The 19,384-nt window shown below is 35.2% G+C and overlaps 2 protein-coding genes and 1 long non-coding RNA gene across 4 annotated transcripts; 2 read left to right on the plus strand and 1 right to left on the minus strand.

Moving 5' to 3' along the window:
- Positions 1 to 4,529: 4,529 nt before the first annotated feature.
- On the plus strand, positions 4,530 to 5,579 carry LOC145626684 (uncharacterized). Its single transcript, XR_014111056.1, has 2 exons — positions 4,530 to 4,696; positions 5,245 to 5,579. It is a non-coding gene; the product is annotated as an uncharacterized LOC145626684 (long non-coding RNA).
- A 1,817-nt stretch (positions 5,580 to 7,396) lies between these two features.
- Positions 7,397 to 13,548, plus strand: LOC145626685 (uncharacterized). 2 transcript variants are annotated; one of them, XM_081679149.1, is made up of 8 exons: positions 7,397 to 7,524; positions 8,608 to 8,806; positions 9,041 to 9,115; positions 9,856 to 9,913; positions 9,992 to 10,047; positions 10,959 to 11,021; positions 12,257 to 12,325; positions 12,961 to 13,548. In XM_081679149.1, exons 2-8 carry the CDS (start codon positions 8,750 to 8,752, stop codon positions 13,252 to 13,254), a joined length of 672 nt encoding a protein of 223 aa, XP_081535275.1. In that variant the 5' UTR covers positions 7,397 to 7,524; positions 8,608 to 8,749; the 3' UTR covers positions 13,255 to 13,548. The 2 variants fall into 2 exon arrangements, with proteins under 2 accessions (XP_081535275.1, XP_081535276.1); XM_081679150.1 differs by having other exon boundaries at positions 7,445 to 7,620.
- Positions 13,549 to 15,117: 1,569 nt separating this feature from the next.
- LOC145627651 (S-protein homolog 74-like) lies at positions 15,118 to 19,213 on the minus strand. Its single transcript, XM_081680014.1, has 2 exons — positions 19,210 to 19,213; positions 15,118 to 15,515 (listed from the first exon to the last, which is right to left on the minus strand). The coding sequence occupies exons 1-2, from the start codon at positions 19,211 to 19,213 to the stop codon at positions 15,118 to 15,120; spliced, it is 402 nt and encodes a 133-aa protein (XP_081536140.1).
- Positions 19,214 to 19,384: the final 171 nt, after the last annotated feature.

Consider the following 19,384-nt stretch of genomic DNA (forward strand, 5'->3'; position numbering starts at 1 on the left):
CTCATGAAATTACATTACTTCCTCCACTTTCCTGCTTATTTGTATATTTTTATTATATAATCCTCTTGTGTTAGTTTCCCTTATTTTTGTTGTTTGGAGGAATTCTTCCCCCATATGTTGGTTTGAATATGCGAGGAGCGAGCTATGAAAGTAAAAGGAGAAGGAGGCTTAGGTCTAGAGAGAGGAAGAGGATGAAAAAATTTGAAAGGAACCATCATCAATCTCACAAGTAGATAAAAAAAGAAAGAAGAAAACGGAAGAAGCTAAGAAGTTATCTTAGTTCCCTTACAATCTAAATGAACAACCATAGAAGATCCTCACTTATGTTTGGATAAAGAGAAATGGATAGAGAAAGGAAGAGAAGAGGAAAAGAGGGATGCATTATCCTTTTATTTGGATATCTGATAGGCCGTCGTCGAGCCTACCAAAGATAAAGTCCTATCTTGGTCTCAATAGCTAATAGCAAGGGTAAGAAAGGGTCGAACCCAAGAGAGGCTTTGGATCAACCACCGAGATACTACCGTTTAAACAAGCTAAATGAAGTCGAAATTGGTTTGGTTTTATGTAGCATGTACTAATTCAAATCAACTAATACTAAGGGGTGATTAACAATATTTAGAGAATTCTAGGGCTTGGGATATACCACTCAACTTCGTCACAAATCACAAATGGCATGTAGCAAACAATGATAAATTAAGGGGATAATATAGGGGAAGTCATCTAAAGCACCCAACTACTCTCTCAAGCTAGAGGGATTACTTGAATCATGAATACAACCTACTCTCGTGGTTACAAAGTATAAACAAGTGTTAAAGCATAATCACGATGACAAAAATATTCCCTTGACTGAAAATTCCTATTCTCATGGCATTTCAAGTCAATTAAGCATAAGGGAGCTAACTCAAGTTCATCTCTCGATCCTTCATTGAGAAAGCTTAGATAATAGTTCTAGCAATGGCCATATACAAGAACTAAGCAATTAAACCACTTAAGCTCAACTAATTAACACCCAACAGTTACCAAATTAACACATGCAACAAGTAATTAGTGACTACATTTTACTCAAACCCTGGAAAATTAGACTACTCACAATCCATGGAGATTAAAGCAATTAAGGGTTTAGTAACTCATGAACAAGAATTAACTAAATATTAAGCTAAATAACAATCTAAGCACACAAGAATTAAGCAAGAAAATTAACAATCAAAGTAATTAAATGGAAGAGAAGAGTGAGAAAAAAAATTACTAGAAACTTGAACTTGAAAGTCAATGGTGGAACTTGTCTTCTATCATGATTGAGAATGAAATTTCCAAGCTAATAATTATAATCTAACTAATGATTTGAGAATATTTGTATTTCTACAATTGCAAACTAAGAGGAAGCACTAAAAACTTGGATGCCGTACAAATGAGCTCAAGGGGTTATTTATAAAGACCCCCAAATAAAAAGGACGGAGAAAACAAGAGTCGGGCACGGCTACAGGTCAACACGGACGTGCTGAGGTTGGCACGGACGTGCAACCATACCTGCACGGACGTGCCAAGGTAGGCAAGGACGTGCACCCTTGAAAGCAGGGAGGCAGAATGTACTGTTTTGGCCAGGGCATCCTGCACGTACACGGACGTGCCAAATATGGCACGGACGTGCAGGCCTTGTTCAGTAGAATCAATTTTGAAACTGATTTGGGCTGAGCAAACTGCACGGACGTGCAGGCCTTGAAAGCAGTAGGCAGTAGCTTCTGTTCGTGTTGGGGAAATTCTGCACGGACGTGCCATACTTTCCACATCCGTGCAAACTCTCTAAGGCCTTTATCTTCACTTTTCTTCGGTTTCACTCCATTGTCTCGGCTTCTAACCTTGGTTTATCATCCAAATGCCTCATATGGTCGTCTTTGAACCTAAAAACTCAACAAAAACACTAATAACCCGTGAAGCAAGGGATACATAAAAGTTGAACAAAAATAGAGTAAAAGTGAACCAAAATGCCAGTATACTAAGTAAACAAGGTTTGAAATCACTCTAAAATCGTATCAAATAACAAGTTATCAATATCTAATGCAAATAGAGAAGGAGAGGGAATAATTAAGAATATTCTACTTGAAGGATTTATGTCTTTTTCGTGTGCAATTACTAGATATATAAATAGATCAAATTATGGAGATAATTAAGTTCGGACATTTGGGTTATTGTTTTATCATAGCTAGAGGTAATAACGATCTTTGGACTAGTAAAATATCCCAAAGCCCAATTGGATGGATCCTATAAGGTCACACAAAGGGTCTATACTGGGCACGAGAGGACAAGGCCCATGATGGGCCTCATCCTCTAGTATGTCCGACCATATGGAATAAAATTGAGGGTTTTTGGCTTCCTAACCCTAGTCTAATTATAATGTGATTATAATAGACTAGGTGCCTAGGGTTTGCAAAAAAGTTGAATTCAGTTGATCAGTAAGATCAAAACCCGAATTAGCAAACACGAGACCTAACCCTCTCAAACTCTCCTCTCTCTCATGGCTCTCTCCTCCTCCCCCAGCCCCGGTTGTGGTGGTTCGTGGTGGTCGGCTTAGTCCATTAAAGGTGGTGATCGCGGTTTTCCTCTATCACTCGACTAATCTAGTATTGGTGGACGACTCGTTCGAAGCTCGTGGACTAATTAGAGGAGCAACGCTTGAGGCTCTATTCTCTCCCTGATTTGTCAATCAAGTTGCTACGTGGAATTCACGCTTCAAAGGTATGATTATGTGTCTTGTGTGTTATGCATGTGACCTTGGGATTATGTACTTGATTGAATATGATTCATGATTTTCCGTTGCGTAGTACCTATAAACTCCTACACCACTTTCCTCCCCCTTTTAATAAGATAATGGAAGGTCACAGTCTCCCTTCCCTCTTTTCTCTTCCTCTCCTTTTCCATCCATGACTAGCGATAAACATGAAAATTTCCATGACCATGTTTTATTTTCAATGTAAGCATGAAACTTATGATCTTCTTCGGGAGTCCATGGTCCTTTCTTTATTTAGACCAAACCTATCACAGCAGCCTAGGGAGATCTTCTCATATAGGCATGTTTATCACATGAAACCTTCGAAAAACAACCAGGTGCGTTGCTTCCTTTCATCCCGTAAACCACTATAGCCACGACGTTGCTGCTAGTGCTAGTTGGAGTCGACACCGAATTGAGTAGTTTTGATTATAGTCACTTATATCCAAACGAGGTGGTGGAGAGAGTACACAATTCTAAAAGAGGAGAGAAAAAGATATGGGGAAAGATGAAGATGGATTAGGGTTATTGATTTGGTGAATTTATTTGGGAAGTGATAGGGTATAAGGATTAGATTAGATGAATTATTTTGGGGGTGAATTAATTTGGGTTGAAATTATTGGTTTCGTTAAATTCTAATTTAGAGTTGTAATTTAAACTAAGAACTAGTTTTTAGGCTCGGGCGATGTCCCGAATTATTACATGGAACTAATCAGTAATATATGTTGTAAATCATGATTCAATTTTCTTCTAATTAAATTTGTTGTTCATATTGTCATTTGTTATACATTAATATTTTGTATTCAAAAGATCACATAAAAAATCACATAGCTTGGTGGTAAGACAATTAGTTTTAGAATTAGAGGTTGTGAGTTCAAATCTTGTGATGAATTTTTTTTTTTTTTTTTAATTATTATAAGTGCATGACATGTTATGAAAATAAATGGAAGGGAGAGCCAAATGGCGTTATGAGTAGTTGAATGAGTGATGTGGCGTAATGAGGAGAGTTTATGTGACATGTGAACGTTGTTAGAACGCCTTTTAATATATTAGTGTTTTGGTTGTTTTTGTCCATCGGGAGAGTTACAACTCGAAAACTGGTCCGGTGGCGCCTGTACCTGCAAACCAACGAAGACTCCAAGTGGTTGGAGCTTTGCCTCCGACGATCAAGTTAGAATGCATTGGAGAAAGTGAAAAGATGCGGAAAGTAAAATGAGATCTTCTCGGATTTCGAAATTAAGTATTTCTCTGATGTGAGAGAATGTAGGGTAGCGCAATAAATGAATGTAATTGTCCCCAAAATGGGAGAAATCTTCCTATTTATAGGGTCATGGGGATGCGTGCTCATTAGGTCATTCTTACCTAATGGGCTGCGCCGCTTTGCGGTTTTCTCGGGAATTGGGCCCTGAAGGCCGCAATTCCAACTGATATATGAGGCTAACACATGTCAGCTGGTGAGTGGCCCACATAGGACCTGTCCAGGCTTAACACGTGTCCTTCTCTAATTGGGCCATATGTAGGGGTGTTAAAAAAAACCCGACCCGGTTGTCCCGACCCGATTTCCTGACGGCCCGAAAAATACCCGATGGGAATTTTTGGCAAAAAAGTTGTTTTTTCGGGTCGGGTACCCGTCCCGGGAAAATGGAGTTCTATCCGGGTCGGGACATGGGGCGGATTTTATTATTATCGGGTACCCGAATACCCGATAATAAATAAAAAAAAATCGCCCCCATTCCCTCAAAGGCCCAGCCCATACTGTTCCACATTTCCACTCTACCAGTTCAGTAGTTCACGGTTTAGGGCTAAAAAAAAATTCGCCTCTCTCTCTCTCTCTGCTGCTCTCTCTTCCTCTCTTTCTCTCTCTCTCTCAGATTTGCTTTCCTTCTTCTCCTGTTCACTCGAGTTCAAGGGAGTTTAAGCCTTCAATCTCAGGTAATTTCTATTCTCATGCAAGTTTAATTTTGTTGTAATTTGTAGTAATCCAAATGATAATGTATTTCGTGCTAATTGTGCTAATTGTGGAAACAATTTATCGTGGTATTGCGTTTGTACAAAATTTGTAGTGTATTTCGTGCTCAAATTCATGGTATTGCGTTTGTTCATGGAAAATTGACTGTTGAATGTTGATATGTGTCTTGAATTTGCTATGTGCGTGAGGATTTGTCACCACTCACCAGATTATGTGCGTGAGGATTTGTCTTGAATCTTTAATAAAATGTATGGCCTGAGGATTTGTCTCACTGTCTTTATTTGCTTCTCTTATAATCTTTCTATATGCAGTATATTCCTTGTATATTAACATGTATGGACTGGTTGTATAATCTGTAAGTTTTTTATGTATATTAGCATGTAATGTATGGACTGATTTGTCTCATAGTATATGTCTTGAATTGATGTATATATGTTTGTTTTTTGACCAGAAAATGTAAGTTTTTTGTTTTTTGATGTATATATATTTTTTGCATTATTTGGTTTTGTAGGAATTAAAGACTTGGTTTTGGAGCAACCAACGATTATTATTGATGAGACAATTGAAGTTTCGGATCTCACAAGTGAATGAAACACACCTCCAATCCCATTTTAATTTGCATTGGGGCTTTGTTATATTATTGTACTTTGTAATTCGTATGTTTTTAATTATGTAACTAAAGACTTTCCCTAAACTTTAGCTTTTACTAGTACTTTAATATGTTAAAACATGTAGTTTAATATATTAAAACAGGTTATAAACAACAGGTTTTTACTAAAATGTAGCAGGTACTCAAGGGCTACATTTTATAGAATAGTATTTCTGGAAATACTTGAACAGGTTTTACACTTTACAAGATTTCTAGCAGAACAGGTTTTTTTTTTAGGTTTTTTTTTTTTGTAAATATATAGTAAGACAGTCAGTCACTATAAATCTGGAAATCTTGAATTTTTACAAAAAAAATGCAGCAAGTTTTTTTATTAAAATAAATCAAATTACAGCAGGTATTAATACGTAAAATTAAGTAAAAGTTAATTAAAAAAAAAACGAAAAGAGATCCGGGTACCCATGTCCCGACCCGAATAATCCGGGTACCCGCCGGGTACCCGGATTATTCGGGTCGGGATATGGGACAACTTATCAAGTACCCGAAACTCCGGGTACCCGAATTTGAACAACCCTAGCACGTGTCTAGGGTATTTTTACCCTAAACAATTAGTATATATAGATAGTTTAAGTAAGGACATTTTAGAGATTTTATTTTTTAAAATTTACTATAAATGAAAAAATTTGGAAAGGTTGCTCATAATAGGAAACATCTATATTTAATAGAAGTTGCAGATAATACTGTATCATTTTTTTTTTATTGTACACACACACATACATATATACTACCTCCGGTCCAAATTACTCGCAACTTTGGAATATTTTATATCTCACAAATAATACCCCAAAGTTGCGAGTAATTTGAACCGGGGGTAGTATATATATATATATATATATATATATATATATATATATATATATATATATTGATATTTAATTATATAAAAATAAAATCAAACTAATACATTAACAAGTGTGCAAAATTTGTTTATGACAAATATTACAGGACAGAGATTAGAGAGGGTAAAATAAAGGGAATAGTTTGTACATAACTTTAATGGCAAATTGTAAATAAATGCAACACTTTTTGCCTTTTTGGTAAAATCGCTAGTCCGCTACCAGAAAGGTTAGTGGTTTAGGGTAAACCGCTACTTGAGATTTCAATTTAAAGTGTAAAACCACTAATTAGCGGTTTAGTCTCTAATATTACAATTCTCCGTTTGGTTGGGGGTAATCAGGAAAGGGAATGGAAATCAGCTGGCCCGATTCCCTTTGTTGATGTTTGTTTAGCACTTTCTTTCATTCCCTTTCCCCTCTTCATTACCCCAAATCCCTTTAAGTTCATTCCGCACCCCCTTTAGACTTTTCCATTCCCATTCCTTAGCCACCACCACATCACCACCTTCCTAACTCCACACACCACCAAGAAACCCAACCATCGCACTACCCACGATTCACCGCCTCTCCGACGACCCTCGCCGCCTATCTCCCTCCCCGTAAAACTCTCTTCTCCTCACGCAAAAACATCCCCAGAAAAATATTTGATAGAATCCGTTTTTGGAACGTAACCCCTAGAAATCCCTCCCTCTCCCCGAAAAACCACCGTCCGACCCTCCCCCACCCTCGAAACCCTAGCTACTAGGGTTTCGATGGTGGGGGAGGGTCGGACGGTGGTTTTTCGGGGAGAGGGAGGGAATTCTAGGGGCTGGGATGTTTCTAGGGTTTTTCTGGGTTGATTTTTGGGGAAGAGAGAGCTGCGTGAGGCCGGTGAAGGGCGGCGAAGGTGAGGTGACCGGCGGTGGAGGTGCGGATGGGGGTTTGGTGGACGGATGGTGGCTAGAAAAGGTGGAAAGTGAATGAATTAGGTGGTTGTGTGGTGGTGGGATGATGGGATTGTTTCCCTTTGTTTTAAAACAAACAACATAGAGAATATTGGGTATTTTCATTCCATTCTCTTCCATTTCCTTTGTTTATTCCATTTCGTTTACCCAGTGAACCAAACGGCCCTAAATCCTTTGATTAACGAGCTTTGTTTATCAATAATTCAATATGACAAAAGGGGCGGCCTCTTAAAAATCCGAAGTCTGTCATAAACTCATTACTCATTAGCAAGATTTTCCTTCCTCTCTTTCGTTCTCCCTATATCTCGCCGGAAAACAACCGCCGACCAGCACTCAGCCACCAGGTAAATGCTGTTCTTCCTCCCCCCTCCGACGACTCATTTCAATTAGGCTTCATATAAAATACTGCTTCCGCCGCCGTCAGCTCGCCGGCGATATAGGTGCCGACTCCATCTTCCCATTCATAGATTAGCCTTCCTATAAAACCCTAATTATAAGATTTCACTTATGTATATATTTAATTGTTACTTATGTTAGTTTGCCAAGCAATTAAACGGATTATTAATTATGATATTTGTTTCTAGAATTTAGATTCATGAGTTAGATTTAATTTTAATTCTGGATTGCACTCTTTTGAGGTATATTAGTTGGATTACCTTTTAATACTTTGAAGGAGTAGTTGATTATAATATTGGAAAATTCGGTTTGATTATTGATACATATAGTATAGTGAATTTTGTAAATGAACGTTAATTTTATATAAGTAGTTTGAATGAATTTTCAATATGCTTTTACGAAGTATATATTGACTACTTAAAAATCTTTAGTGTTGGCAAAAGATTAACTTAGTTTCATGTCGTAGTAGTGTGAATTTATATGGTGGATTTCACAACTTGGAACCTTTAGAAACATATTCTAGGTGATGATTTCATTGTATGAAGAATTTAAGAACCTTGTTTACTTGACATTATGCACGGTTTTGTAGTCGTACTATGTAAAGTCTCTTTCAGCAATGTAGCTAAGTTTAAAGAAGAAAACTATGGAATAATAATTTATACTTGTATTACAATTCTACATGGGTTTTATGAAGAAAGACTTGTGTATTAAGTAGAGCATTGTAGATTATGACATAGCAAACTCCTTAGTAAATATTGGGAAAATATGACTCGTTGAGGTTTATTGTTGTCATGTTGTGGCAGGTTAATCTTAGTTTTGGCCTTAGCACTAACTCTTCAAGTAGGTTTGGCGGTGATGCCCTAGATTAATGTTTGGGATCATTGTTATGATCATGGATGGTAATTTGGAAAAGGTTATATAAAGCTTTAATTAGTCCCTAATTGGGTTGTCCTATTTTTGAGGGGGGTTCCACCTAATTTTCCTTTTTATTTTATTGTTATTATAATTGTTATTGCTATTTCCTAAACCAGGGCGTCAAGTTTGGTTTGGTTGATTAATTGGTTGCATAGTTGCGGCCACAAAACTATCGGCTGTAAGGTAGATTGTTATAGTTTGACTGAATTTGGAAGCACAAGTCAATTTGAAGTAATTTGACAGAATAAGATATCAGAAATGGCTGAGGATGCACCTCCTCCCATAAGGTTGATGAATTTCGTGTCCCAAGAAGAGGTTGAATTTCAAACCCTAGTTTTTATTTTATTTATTTTATTACTGTACTTCCTATTGTAATTATGAAATTTTCTATTACATAGTAGTATATTATAATTTTTTTATGGTTTTCATTTTCACATTTCAAAGTAGATATGAAGACCATTAACGTGGAAGTATATTGATTGACTGATGATTGCAGTGGCTGTGTTTGGTTGCTGTATCTTTAATTCCTTGTTGTGTTGTGATTGGCAGTTAGATATAGCAAAGAGTAGTCGGGGTGAAAGAGTGGATGACGGGACTGCACAAAGAGATCGTCCGCTCTTTGAGGTTTTGCATTTTCCGCTTTCTTTTTGTTTCTCTCTTCATAGTATCTAATATGATTGTTTTTTTGGAAAATCTCTTGTTATTCCTTTAAGATGTACACTTATTTGCTACAATATCGAAAGGATCAATAGAACACCAGTGTTTTATCTTTCTATCTTATTTTGACAAGCCTTTGCCAACTCTAGAGCTTTAGAACTTAAACTTCTTTTTAATAGAATCGTTTGATACAAACTGATTGAATTAATCCTTTTTAGACTATCACAACATTTGAGATGTCCCTAACCTATAGGAAACTCTAAACTTTTTTTTTTTTTTTGGAAAGCAGGAAGCTACAATCTAACTAACCAATAGGAAATCATTACAAGAGTTAGCTATTACAAAATATATCTAATTATTGTAATATAATGTCGTGACTGTTTTATGTTGCTGTTAGAAAGCTTCATAATACTGTAGCAATTAATTACATATGGTGGATTTCTCAGCTACACATTGGTTGTTTGGCTGCACTGAACTTGGTCTAGAAGTGTTTTTTGCCCTTAGCTGCTGCTTAGGAGTACTCTGTCCAGTATTATACGAATAGGATTGATTTAACTTTAGGTAATCATAATCCTATTGCTTCTGTTCGCGGAGTATGCCCACTATCCTTCAAGGTTTTTCCATTTTAGGTACCTAGCCCTCCTTTTTTATGCTATCCTCTGGAGTCTTTCCGATAAATTTTCTTATCAATGGTATTTTCTTTGTAGATTTTGAAGGAGAATAAAGATAAGCAAGATGCAGAATTCAATGAGCGGTTTAAGCATCGTATGTGCCTTGATTTACTTTCTCTTTCTCTTTGTTTGCATGAACAAGCCAAGCACTTTGACATTTGTTTTGTTGCAGGACCACCAAAGGCTTTGGACGAAGATGAGACTGAGTTCCTTGATAAATTGGAGACGGTGAGATTTTTTTATTCCTGTGTCATCTTAATTTCTTAGCTTTTCATGTCTATGCTGGGATCCTGGAAAGACCTCTTTCATACATATTTTGTTGTCCCCATAAAAATAGTACTGTTAAAGACATTGGTAGGCATGGTAGCTACAGTAGAAAGTTTGTGAGGTGAAAAGAATAACACCATTGAGCAAGAGCACTGAAAGTACTTTTTGTTTGGGCAATTAATATATGATTTTTTTTTATAAGGCGATATATATGGTTTTATAAACTTGTCAATTACAACATTCTGTTGTTGCTGCTTTTATTTTATTTATTTTTTAGTAGTAATAAAAAATTACACCATATTATTTGTGAATTCCCTAAAAATTTTTACCTGACCCCTTGTGATTCTAAACTGTCTTCCTCACTTAGTTATCAATAAAATTGTAGGTTGAAAATATCATGAAAAGAAATAACTAAGAATTCAGATGGAGCAGACTTCATTCCATGTGTGCACGAAAAATCTTTCTGCGGAATGCTGTTGGATCTGGGCTTATCCTAATGTTGGATCTGAAACTCTGACATGCTATTAGGACAGTGATAGTCACTCTGTTTTGCTTGAACCTAGAAAAAAGTTCATGTATTTTAGGATGGATTTGCTCTCCTTGGACTTTTGGGTAGATTCACAAGACGGTTGCCTTAGCAATTGGATTCTAGTCTAATCCTAGGAAGCTATGGACGTCGTCAATTGCTGGGGTGGTGGTGAAGCTGAAAAGTCTACCTAAATGGCAATATAGACATAGCTCTCTCTGCCCATATTGTTCAATGCCTTTTATTTGATAAAAATTGCCAATTAAACAAACTCTTCTGAATTTCTTCCCTTTTATTGTTAAGCTGTCAGTTTAATTGATATTAAGCTATTTTGATGTTCTTGTAGTCTCGAAAAGAATATGAACGACTGCTAGCTGATGAAGAAGCCCAACAACTCAAGCGCTTTCAAGTAAGATATTTTATCCCATTTTTGTGGAATATATACAATTTCTTTGACTCGGTTATTTATATCTTCCTTAACTTTTGTCTCCTTGTTTCCCTTGTAATTCGGTAACATTTGTGTTCTTGTTGGATGCCCTGTCTAAGACAGTGCTTTTTGTTTTGGTAAAAGCTGTAATTGGTTGGAGAGTGGAGACAATGTGTTACTGGCCTTGCTTCTATTATTGCTCCTTTTTTTTTAAAAAAAAAAAAAGAAAAAATATATATAATTTCTGTGAAGTTGCTTCAATTGGATGAAATTTATATGCATCGGTACAAATGTTTGTTACATTGACCCTCTAGTTCTAAACTATATTAATTGATGCTAGGTTTAGTGTTCCTTTTTCCCTTTAAATAAAATTTAATTTCTGTGAAGTTGCTTCAATTGGATGAAATTTATATGCATCGGTACAAATGTTTGTTACATTGACCCCTCTAGTTCTAAACTATATTTTATGATGCTAGGTTTAGTGTTCCTTTTTCTTGATATTGTTTAGCCATAATTTGTTTTGACATAAGGAACCAAGGCATCTCACAGGCAAAACTTTGATTTTAAGGAGTTCTAAACTTATTTCTGGATTGTTTCTTCACAGTGCATGCAGTTATTTTTGCATGATGGAAACCACTTTTAGTGCTTTTCTCTGAAAAAAGCTGATACGGTGCTTGAACCTTTAAGGGTCTCACTACTTGTAGCAGATTCACCAGGCAACCTTAACATATAACAAGCTATTTCTGGGTTTTTTGGTTAGGAGTTTGAGTTTAAAATAGGAGACACATACTTAGTGATAGTTATTAGGAGATTTCCCCAAAACCCAACAAGTTCTTATTTATATATAGACTGGTTTTGAATTTGGGTTGGTGATGTTGATTGGCAGTGGAGGAGGCTAGTGGTTGGCAATTTTGGGTTGGCATCGAGTTTTTCTCTTGTGCTTAGCTACTAGCTAGCAATACAACACTAAATCCCTTTATTCTCCTCAATCCCATAAATCTGCTATATCCCACGTTCCCACTGGAAGCAATTTTTGTATGCATTAATTTTATTGCTGTCTGCTACCTATATGGTCTGAACAATTCGTAACTGTTTTTATGAATCTTTGTGCTTAGCATTTTTTTTATAGTCTGTGCTTATGATTATGCAGGCTGCTTTTGTTATTAGGATTTCCACTGTTCCTTTTTGTTTCTGAACCTTCTTCTTATTGAATGTAGGCAGCAGTGGCAGAACAATCTATGGTTGTACATGAGGTTAAAGAAATATCTTCTGTGTCTGATGTCCAGGTCAGTGGTGAATTAGGAAAAGCCATTTTTCATGTGCTATTCTTGCGGGAATTTTCCTTTTATTTTCATGTGTTAACTTATTCGTATTACTTGCGAGCATACAGTGCGAGCTATTTGAAGTGGTGTTTACAAAACTTTAATTTTGTTTCCTAATGAAGCTGGATTGTCGTTGGATTTTCCCAAACTGAAGGCTCTAAAACAAATTCAACCTTTGGGAAATGAGCATTGTGTAAGGGGTTAGATAAGTGATGAAGTTGTGAAAAAAGAATTGAGAAAAGTTGCTCTCTTGGCCTTAAAGTCCATTTGAAACCCCACATCTGCCCCATTACCCACCCACAACCTGACATTGGAAAGGAAAAAAGTGGTTACTTGCAACATGATCTTCCATGGGCATGGATAGGAAATTCCATAACAGCCAAAGCACAGAGGGGTGGTTGGTTTGTGTAGGGTAAATAGATTGGAATTTACCTGTAAATAGGATAGTTCAATCTGAAATTTGTCTCGCAGCATTTTTACGCGAACAAATTTTGCAGGTTAAAGGGTAGAGGTTATTTCTCTAAGCCTGGAACTAGATTTGAAATTTGTGTCTGGCGACCATTATGCTTTGTTCACTCAATATTGAATGTTACCTGCAGGAGAAAAAAGATGTTGCGAAAAAGAAAAGTCGTCCTGTTCAGCCCTTGGGAATGATCATAAAAGCTAAGCCACAAAAGAAAGCTAAAGTGGAGCCCTCACCGGAACCAAAATCCAGAGCTGTTGAAAAGCCTTATGCCGAGTTTCAAAGGCATTCAGAGCAGCAAAGAACACCTAGTATCAATGTAGAGAAGTCTCAAGAGCAGTTAAAGAATTCTGAATCCAATGGGGTAAACATCCCTGATATGTTGAAGACTGGTCTTGTTTCGTACAGTGATGAGAGTGATGATGAGTAGTCTCCTTGCCTAAATGTTTTAGAAGCTTATACTAACATAGTAACATGCATTGGCTATTGTGAATTTTTTTTGGTGATTATTGCACAAAGTTGTAGCGGTATCTTATGTATATCTGTTTTTCATCAAATGTAGATGACATATTGCGGCATCTGAAATGCTGGTAAAATACGGTATCAGTTACGAGTAGCTTTTTGCAAGAAGTCTTTTTGTAATCTCTTTGTAGTTTTGGACTAGGTAATTAGTGACAATTTTTTGGACAGTACATTGAAGGGATGGTATTATCTAATAAAAAAGCCTTATTAAAAATAGACAAGGAGACAGAAAACTAACTTTCTTAGCTTAAAACCATTTGTTATCTTGACATTATGTATGACAGTGACAGGTTCTAGAGCCAAAGCATCTGCCAATTTCTGTAAAATAGGCCGAAGTAATTGTGCTTTGGCCTAATTTTTCCTTTCCTTCAGCTCCAAAGATACTGTAATTGTTGTTTTACAGCATATGATGTCCTTGTAGACATGGACACATGGAGTACAGCATGTTTTATTTTATTTTTTAGTTTTAAAATTATTAGTTGTGAATTTCATGTTGTAAGTTATGATAATTTGGTATAGCTACTATGGAGTACTTCGTATTATTTTTTTGGTAATTATTTATTTTTATCAAGTTATTAGAGCATCTGCAGGCCACAACAACTAGCTACAAGGCCTACAAGCTACAACCCATGATCAAGTCTAACTTCATGATATAGCTAGCTAAAATGGTCTATAATGCATTACAACTATTATAATTTAATTTCTCAATTGAGCCGGCCCAGTGGGCCGGGCTTCCCATGATCAAGTCTAACTTCATGATATCCACATTTTCTGTAGCTTATACTTGTATTTACGACTTCACAAAAAAAAAAAAAAAAAAAAAAAAAACGTGAATCTATGAGCGTAATATCTTAACAAATTTCATACTAAGGAAATGCATAAAAAAGGTAACTCACAGTAAATGGCATAGTTTCCATGAAGGAGTCTATGGTCCTAATTACTTGTGTCCGTTTTTTATGCATGCAATTCATAATATTAAGCTTAAACATTATGTAACTGCGGGAACATGAGATTATTAAACCCTCCCATAGGTAATTCTCAATGAATCAAAATAAATTTAATCAAATTATTGTTGAAATACTTGTTACTCCATTTGTTTTTGTTGATTGAGATCATATATGATCAAAACAGTTTCATCGCATGTTGGATATAATAACATTGTCATGTTGATGGTTCGGTATCAAGTCAGGTTGAAATGATTTTGGGTTGAAACGGGTTCATTTGGCTGGAGGGTCGGGTTGGGTCGATGCTAATAATTATCAAGTTGGTTTCGTTCGATTTATTTTAGACAATTTCAATGAAGGTCGTGTCATTATTGGTTCGAGTCATAATAGGATTGGTATATGAAACGGGCAGGTTGGAAACGAGTTTACCCAACTAATTACACTCAAAAACAAAAATAAGATGATCTTGTTTGAAGTAAAAATATGAAAAGATGATACAAGTGTTTTGAAGATGTACATTAAAACAAATCAAACTTACGATTTCATATAGATATGATTTTTTTTTACTATAAATCGCCAACTAAAAATATAAAAGTCAAATTAGAGAGTGAATAAAGTGAAATGCAAAATTTAGCAAGTAAAATAAATGGAGATGATATGAGAGATGTAAACCCGGTTCTAATTTTAATTCAATGTTAATTAACTTAAACCATATATAAACAAATGGAGAAAATAAAATACTCATATACCATATATATTGAAAAACTTTATTTCAGTTCATGTCAATTAGACAATTATTGACTTACAAACTTTGATTACGTAGTAGTTTATTTAGGAGGCACGACCCAATCATACATATGGTTATATCTTTTCTTCCTATGATCATACAAAGCAAGTCCTTCTTCATCTGCTTGCCAAGTACATTCAGGACTCCCACAAAGTCCATCAACAAATTCTGAAGTATCAACAAATGCTTCATAGTCTAAATGGCCATGACCCCATGACAAATAGCATTCATAATGTGTTGATGTCCAAGTTTCATCTACGAATGTCCAATTGAAATTTTCATGCTCCTCTATAATTTGCAGCCCTAGATCTTCCATTTTTGGAGCAGTTTTCCTACAATGAACATCAAGAACTTGTACGTTTAATTCATTTTCTATTGTCAACCAATAACGGTTTGGGTAAAGCCCCCTACCTGTCACACATGGCTGCTCTATGATTCCTAGAATCAAGAATATCATAATAGCTAGTAAAATTTTCAACATATTTTTGTTATGTTTGTGAATTTTTTTTTTTTTTTTTTTTTTTTTTTTTTTTTTTTTTTTTTTTGGGAAAAGATAAAAGCTAGGTAGACTATCTTTCTCCGTTTTTCCTTTCTTTGCTCTAGCTTTTAGGTTCTTTTTGGAGGTCTTAATTTATAGTAGTAAGTTATTGAAATTATGCATCTGAAAAGAAGAAAATATCAGCACATTTTGTTGTTATCATACTACATAACTTACGTTGACTCAAATAACATAAAATTAACTATTTTGAACATTTAATATTTTGATGTTGTTCCAAAAATCATAACGGACCTTGAAGTTATTGTTTAATTTGCATGAAGGTGTGTAAACATTAAATAGTTTTCAAATGTAATTAAGGGTGATCTCAATCAGGTTTAGTTAGTGCAGTTTTGGGCTTAGTCCAAACCAAACTGTTAAAGTACAGTTTTTCCAAACCAAACTCAAATCATATTATAAGTCAAACTGAACCAAACCAAGCTGTGTTAAAAGTGTACAGTGTTATTTGGTTAGCATTTATACATTTTTTTATTTAAGATAATTGTATCATTAAGAAAGTTTGTACAACAAAGGTTTAGCTAGAAAAATAAAAAACTTAGTCAACATATTAGCAAAATAAAATACATCAAGCTACACATAATCACATATACTACCTCCGTTAAATGTTATGTGCAACTTTGGAATATTTTATATCTCACAAATAATACCCCAAAGTTGCACATAACAATTAACGGAGGTAGTATATGGAATACTTCATATGTATATGACAATAATACTAACTCATTTTATGCACAAAATGATTCATTACAGTTTGCTTTAAATTTAACACCTAACCAGACTTATGGTCAATTTGACAAAAAATTCTATAACCAAATCATAATTTTAAAATCGTAATATAAACTAAATCAACCACTAAAAACGATTTGGTTTACAGTTTGTTATGATTGATGCCAACATATGAATCTGGATATTTATAGCTTGACAAGGTTTACTTGTCGATTAAATTAAAATGGAGTACTTATTATTTAGATTGAATTTAAATCTCAGTCATAGTAACAATATTAGCTCATTATATTTTGCTAGTCCTAATAAGTTTAACCCATTTAAATGGATATATATTGAATTTAGGAATCTTAATTTACTCCGTACGTGATCAACCATCAGTCCATCAGCCATGAAAATGGATCACTTGTTCACTTTAGACGATAAATTCAGTTGTAAAATTCCAAAAACAATTGTTTGATGAGTATGATGACTGACTTCAATCAACATGCATGAACATTGAACATGAATATGAGAATTTTCTACCAAAGATACATTCATTTCCACTAATATTTATTACTGGCTATATTTTCTAAAGACATTTTTACATGTTTACCAACCCCTTAAATAAACGTATTCATTTGGTACTAGATTCAAGCAAAAGTCCATCTTCCTGGAAAAAAAAAAAAGGCAAAAGTCCTTCTTACATTTTTCAAAGCTTTATATATTCATCAACATAATATCTATAATAATAAATGACTATATAGTTTCTAAGAAAAAACATCTTTGCCCATATTGACTAGTGTCCATATTTTTTTACACATGCAAAGCTTATTGGTGGCTAATCGGTGCATTATTATTGGCACTAGATACCGGCTGGATAAACTTAATGAATTCTATCAATACAAATAAAACTAAAATTTAAAATAAAAAGGGGTTACACTCATTTAAAAATAAACGCAAACTATTATTGACTAGTCAAATCTCTATAAGACTATAATCCACAATTTTGTAGCTTTTAATTATACTTATTACTCCCTTCATTTCATAACATTAGTCTTATTTAATGTATATCAATGCAAACCTTTGATCGTAAATATTTTTAATCTCACATTAGCAAAAATTATAAAAATAAGATATTATTAAAGTACTTATCGAGACGATAAAACTAGATCTCATATGACTATATATGTTTGTTATATAGAGCGAACTTTAACAAATTCTCTCAAATTTTTAAGAGTTAAAATATTTTAAATGAGACAGGGTCTGTTCTCATTTACTAAACTCAGCTGAACTGAACTGAACTAAGCTGAACTGAACTGAATATTTTATAAGAGAAGGAAATTAGGAGCTGAACTGAATTGAACTGAACTGAGCTGAGTTGAACTAAACTGAACTGAAAATAAACGTAGGAGAACAGACCCTTGTTTCTGCAGGAATCCGATAACCCGAATTCAAGATCCGAAGCTCGAGTATGTAACCCGTTCTGCTCCTATCGGCCAAATAAGAACCTACACAAAGAGAAGAGGTGAGCTAGCCCCGGGGTGAATCCGGGGATAACCACTCCAAAGATTAAGTCAGTAAGTGTTTATAGAAGAGAGGTGATTTAGAGAGAGAAAGTAGTGAGAGAGAGAGAGAGAGAGTGTAATAAATGCTACTTTGTTTATGAAGTAAAACCGGATTATTTATACGTTTACTAGGTGACAGATGGCAGTTCAATAAGTAATATAATTTCTGCCACGTGTCAAACGTGAGCACGACACGTGGCAGCTACCTATATGCTGATATGTATACTTTATAGGAATGCCGATATCAACAAAAGCCATTGGATGGATCGAATTCAAGTACTATGTCGGTCTGTCATACCATATCGGCCCATTATGATTTCCGTTATGTAGATATTTCCCCATACAACTAATATCGGCCCATTATGATTTCCGTCATGTAGATATTTCCCCATACAACTAGCCCCCCAAGTGAGGACGTTCGATCAGATGATCTAACGTGGTCACTTGTTATTATTATTCTGTTTTGATTTGATTTATAAAGTGAGTAGTATACTATGCGTACTTGAATCATGCTGAGGCTGGAAGCGAAAAACTTCGTTTGTCCCCCCAAGTAACCTTGTTTGCCGTTAGCAAACAAGGTTTACTTTAACCATATTTAGGCTGGGAGCGAAAAACTTCGTTTGTCCCCCCAAGTAACCTTGTTTGCCGTTAGCAAACAAGGTTTACTTTAACCATATTTAGGCTGGGAGCGAAAAACTTCGTTTGTCCCCCCAAGTAACCTTGTTTGCCGTTAGCAAACAAGGTTTACTTTAACCATATTTAGGCTGGGAGCGAAAAATTTCGTTTGTCCCCCCAAGTAACCTTGTTTGTCGTTAGCAAACAAGGTTTACTTTAACCATATTTAGGCTGGGAGCGAAAAACTTCGTTTTTTCCCCCCAAGTAACCTTGTTTGCCGTTAGCAAACAAGGTTTTCTTTAATTAAAATGGTTTTAAATTTTAAGCGGGAAAATTATATAAATAGAGGACACGTGTCGATGATCTAACGATTTATTTTTTAAATTAACAATTTGTTCTAACCGTTAGATTTCTTACTAGGTGTCATATCAAACGTCACCTTTTCAACTTCCTTTTTAACTTCTCTTTCCTTCTTTTTTTTTACTTTTCACATTTTCACATCTCCTTTACTAAAAGTTGCGAATTTTATCAGAGAAGGCTTTGGGATAACCGCAATTAGGTCTTGCTGGACTTTTCGCATTACTGAAGCGTCTAATATTCTTCTTTGCGTCGTCGCTGCCATCAAATAGTTTAAGGTATTTTAAAGATTTCAATTTCAATTTGCATGCGTTGGAATACATTCGTTGTTTACCCATTTTTTAGTTTTTAGTTGGTTTATTAAATGTCCAATAATAATACTGAAGAACAAGCCCCCCTTAGTATTGTTAGGCGGCGTCTTATTAGGCAGTCTTTGGGAAAAGATCTCGGCCATAACCAAAGTGGAGTTTCGTCTTTGTCTGATAATATTGACGATCCTTTTCAGCCGT

The sequence above is a fragment of the Chenopodium album genome, chromosome 4 (assembly GCF_948465745.1).
Source record: "Chenopodium album chromosome 4, dcCheAlbu1.1, whole genome shotgun sequence".
Taxonomy (NCBI): Eukaryota; Viridiplantae; Streptophyta; class Magnoliopsida; order Caryophyllales; family Amaranthaceae; genus Chenopodium; species Chenopodium album.

Bases quoted from the DNA above. Each gene is read 5' to 3' on its own strand.
- LOC145626685 (XM_081679149.1), top strand. From the start codon at position 8,750: ATGGCTGAGGATGCACCTCCTCCCATAAGGTTGATGAATTTCGTGTCC. The intron at 8,807-9,040 runs GTTGAATTTCAA...TGTGATTGGCAG, and splicing joins ATTTCGTGTCCCAAGAAGAG to TTAGATATAGCAAAGAGTAG. The intron at 9,116-9,855 runs GTTTTGCATTTT...TTTTCTTTGTAG, and splicing joins GAGATCGTCCGCTCTTTGAG to ATTTTGAAGGAGAATAAAGA.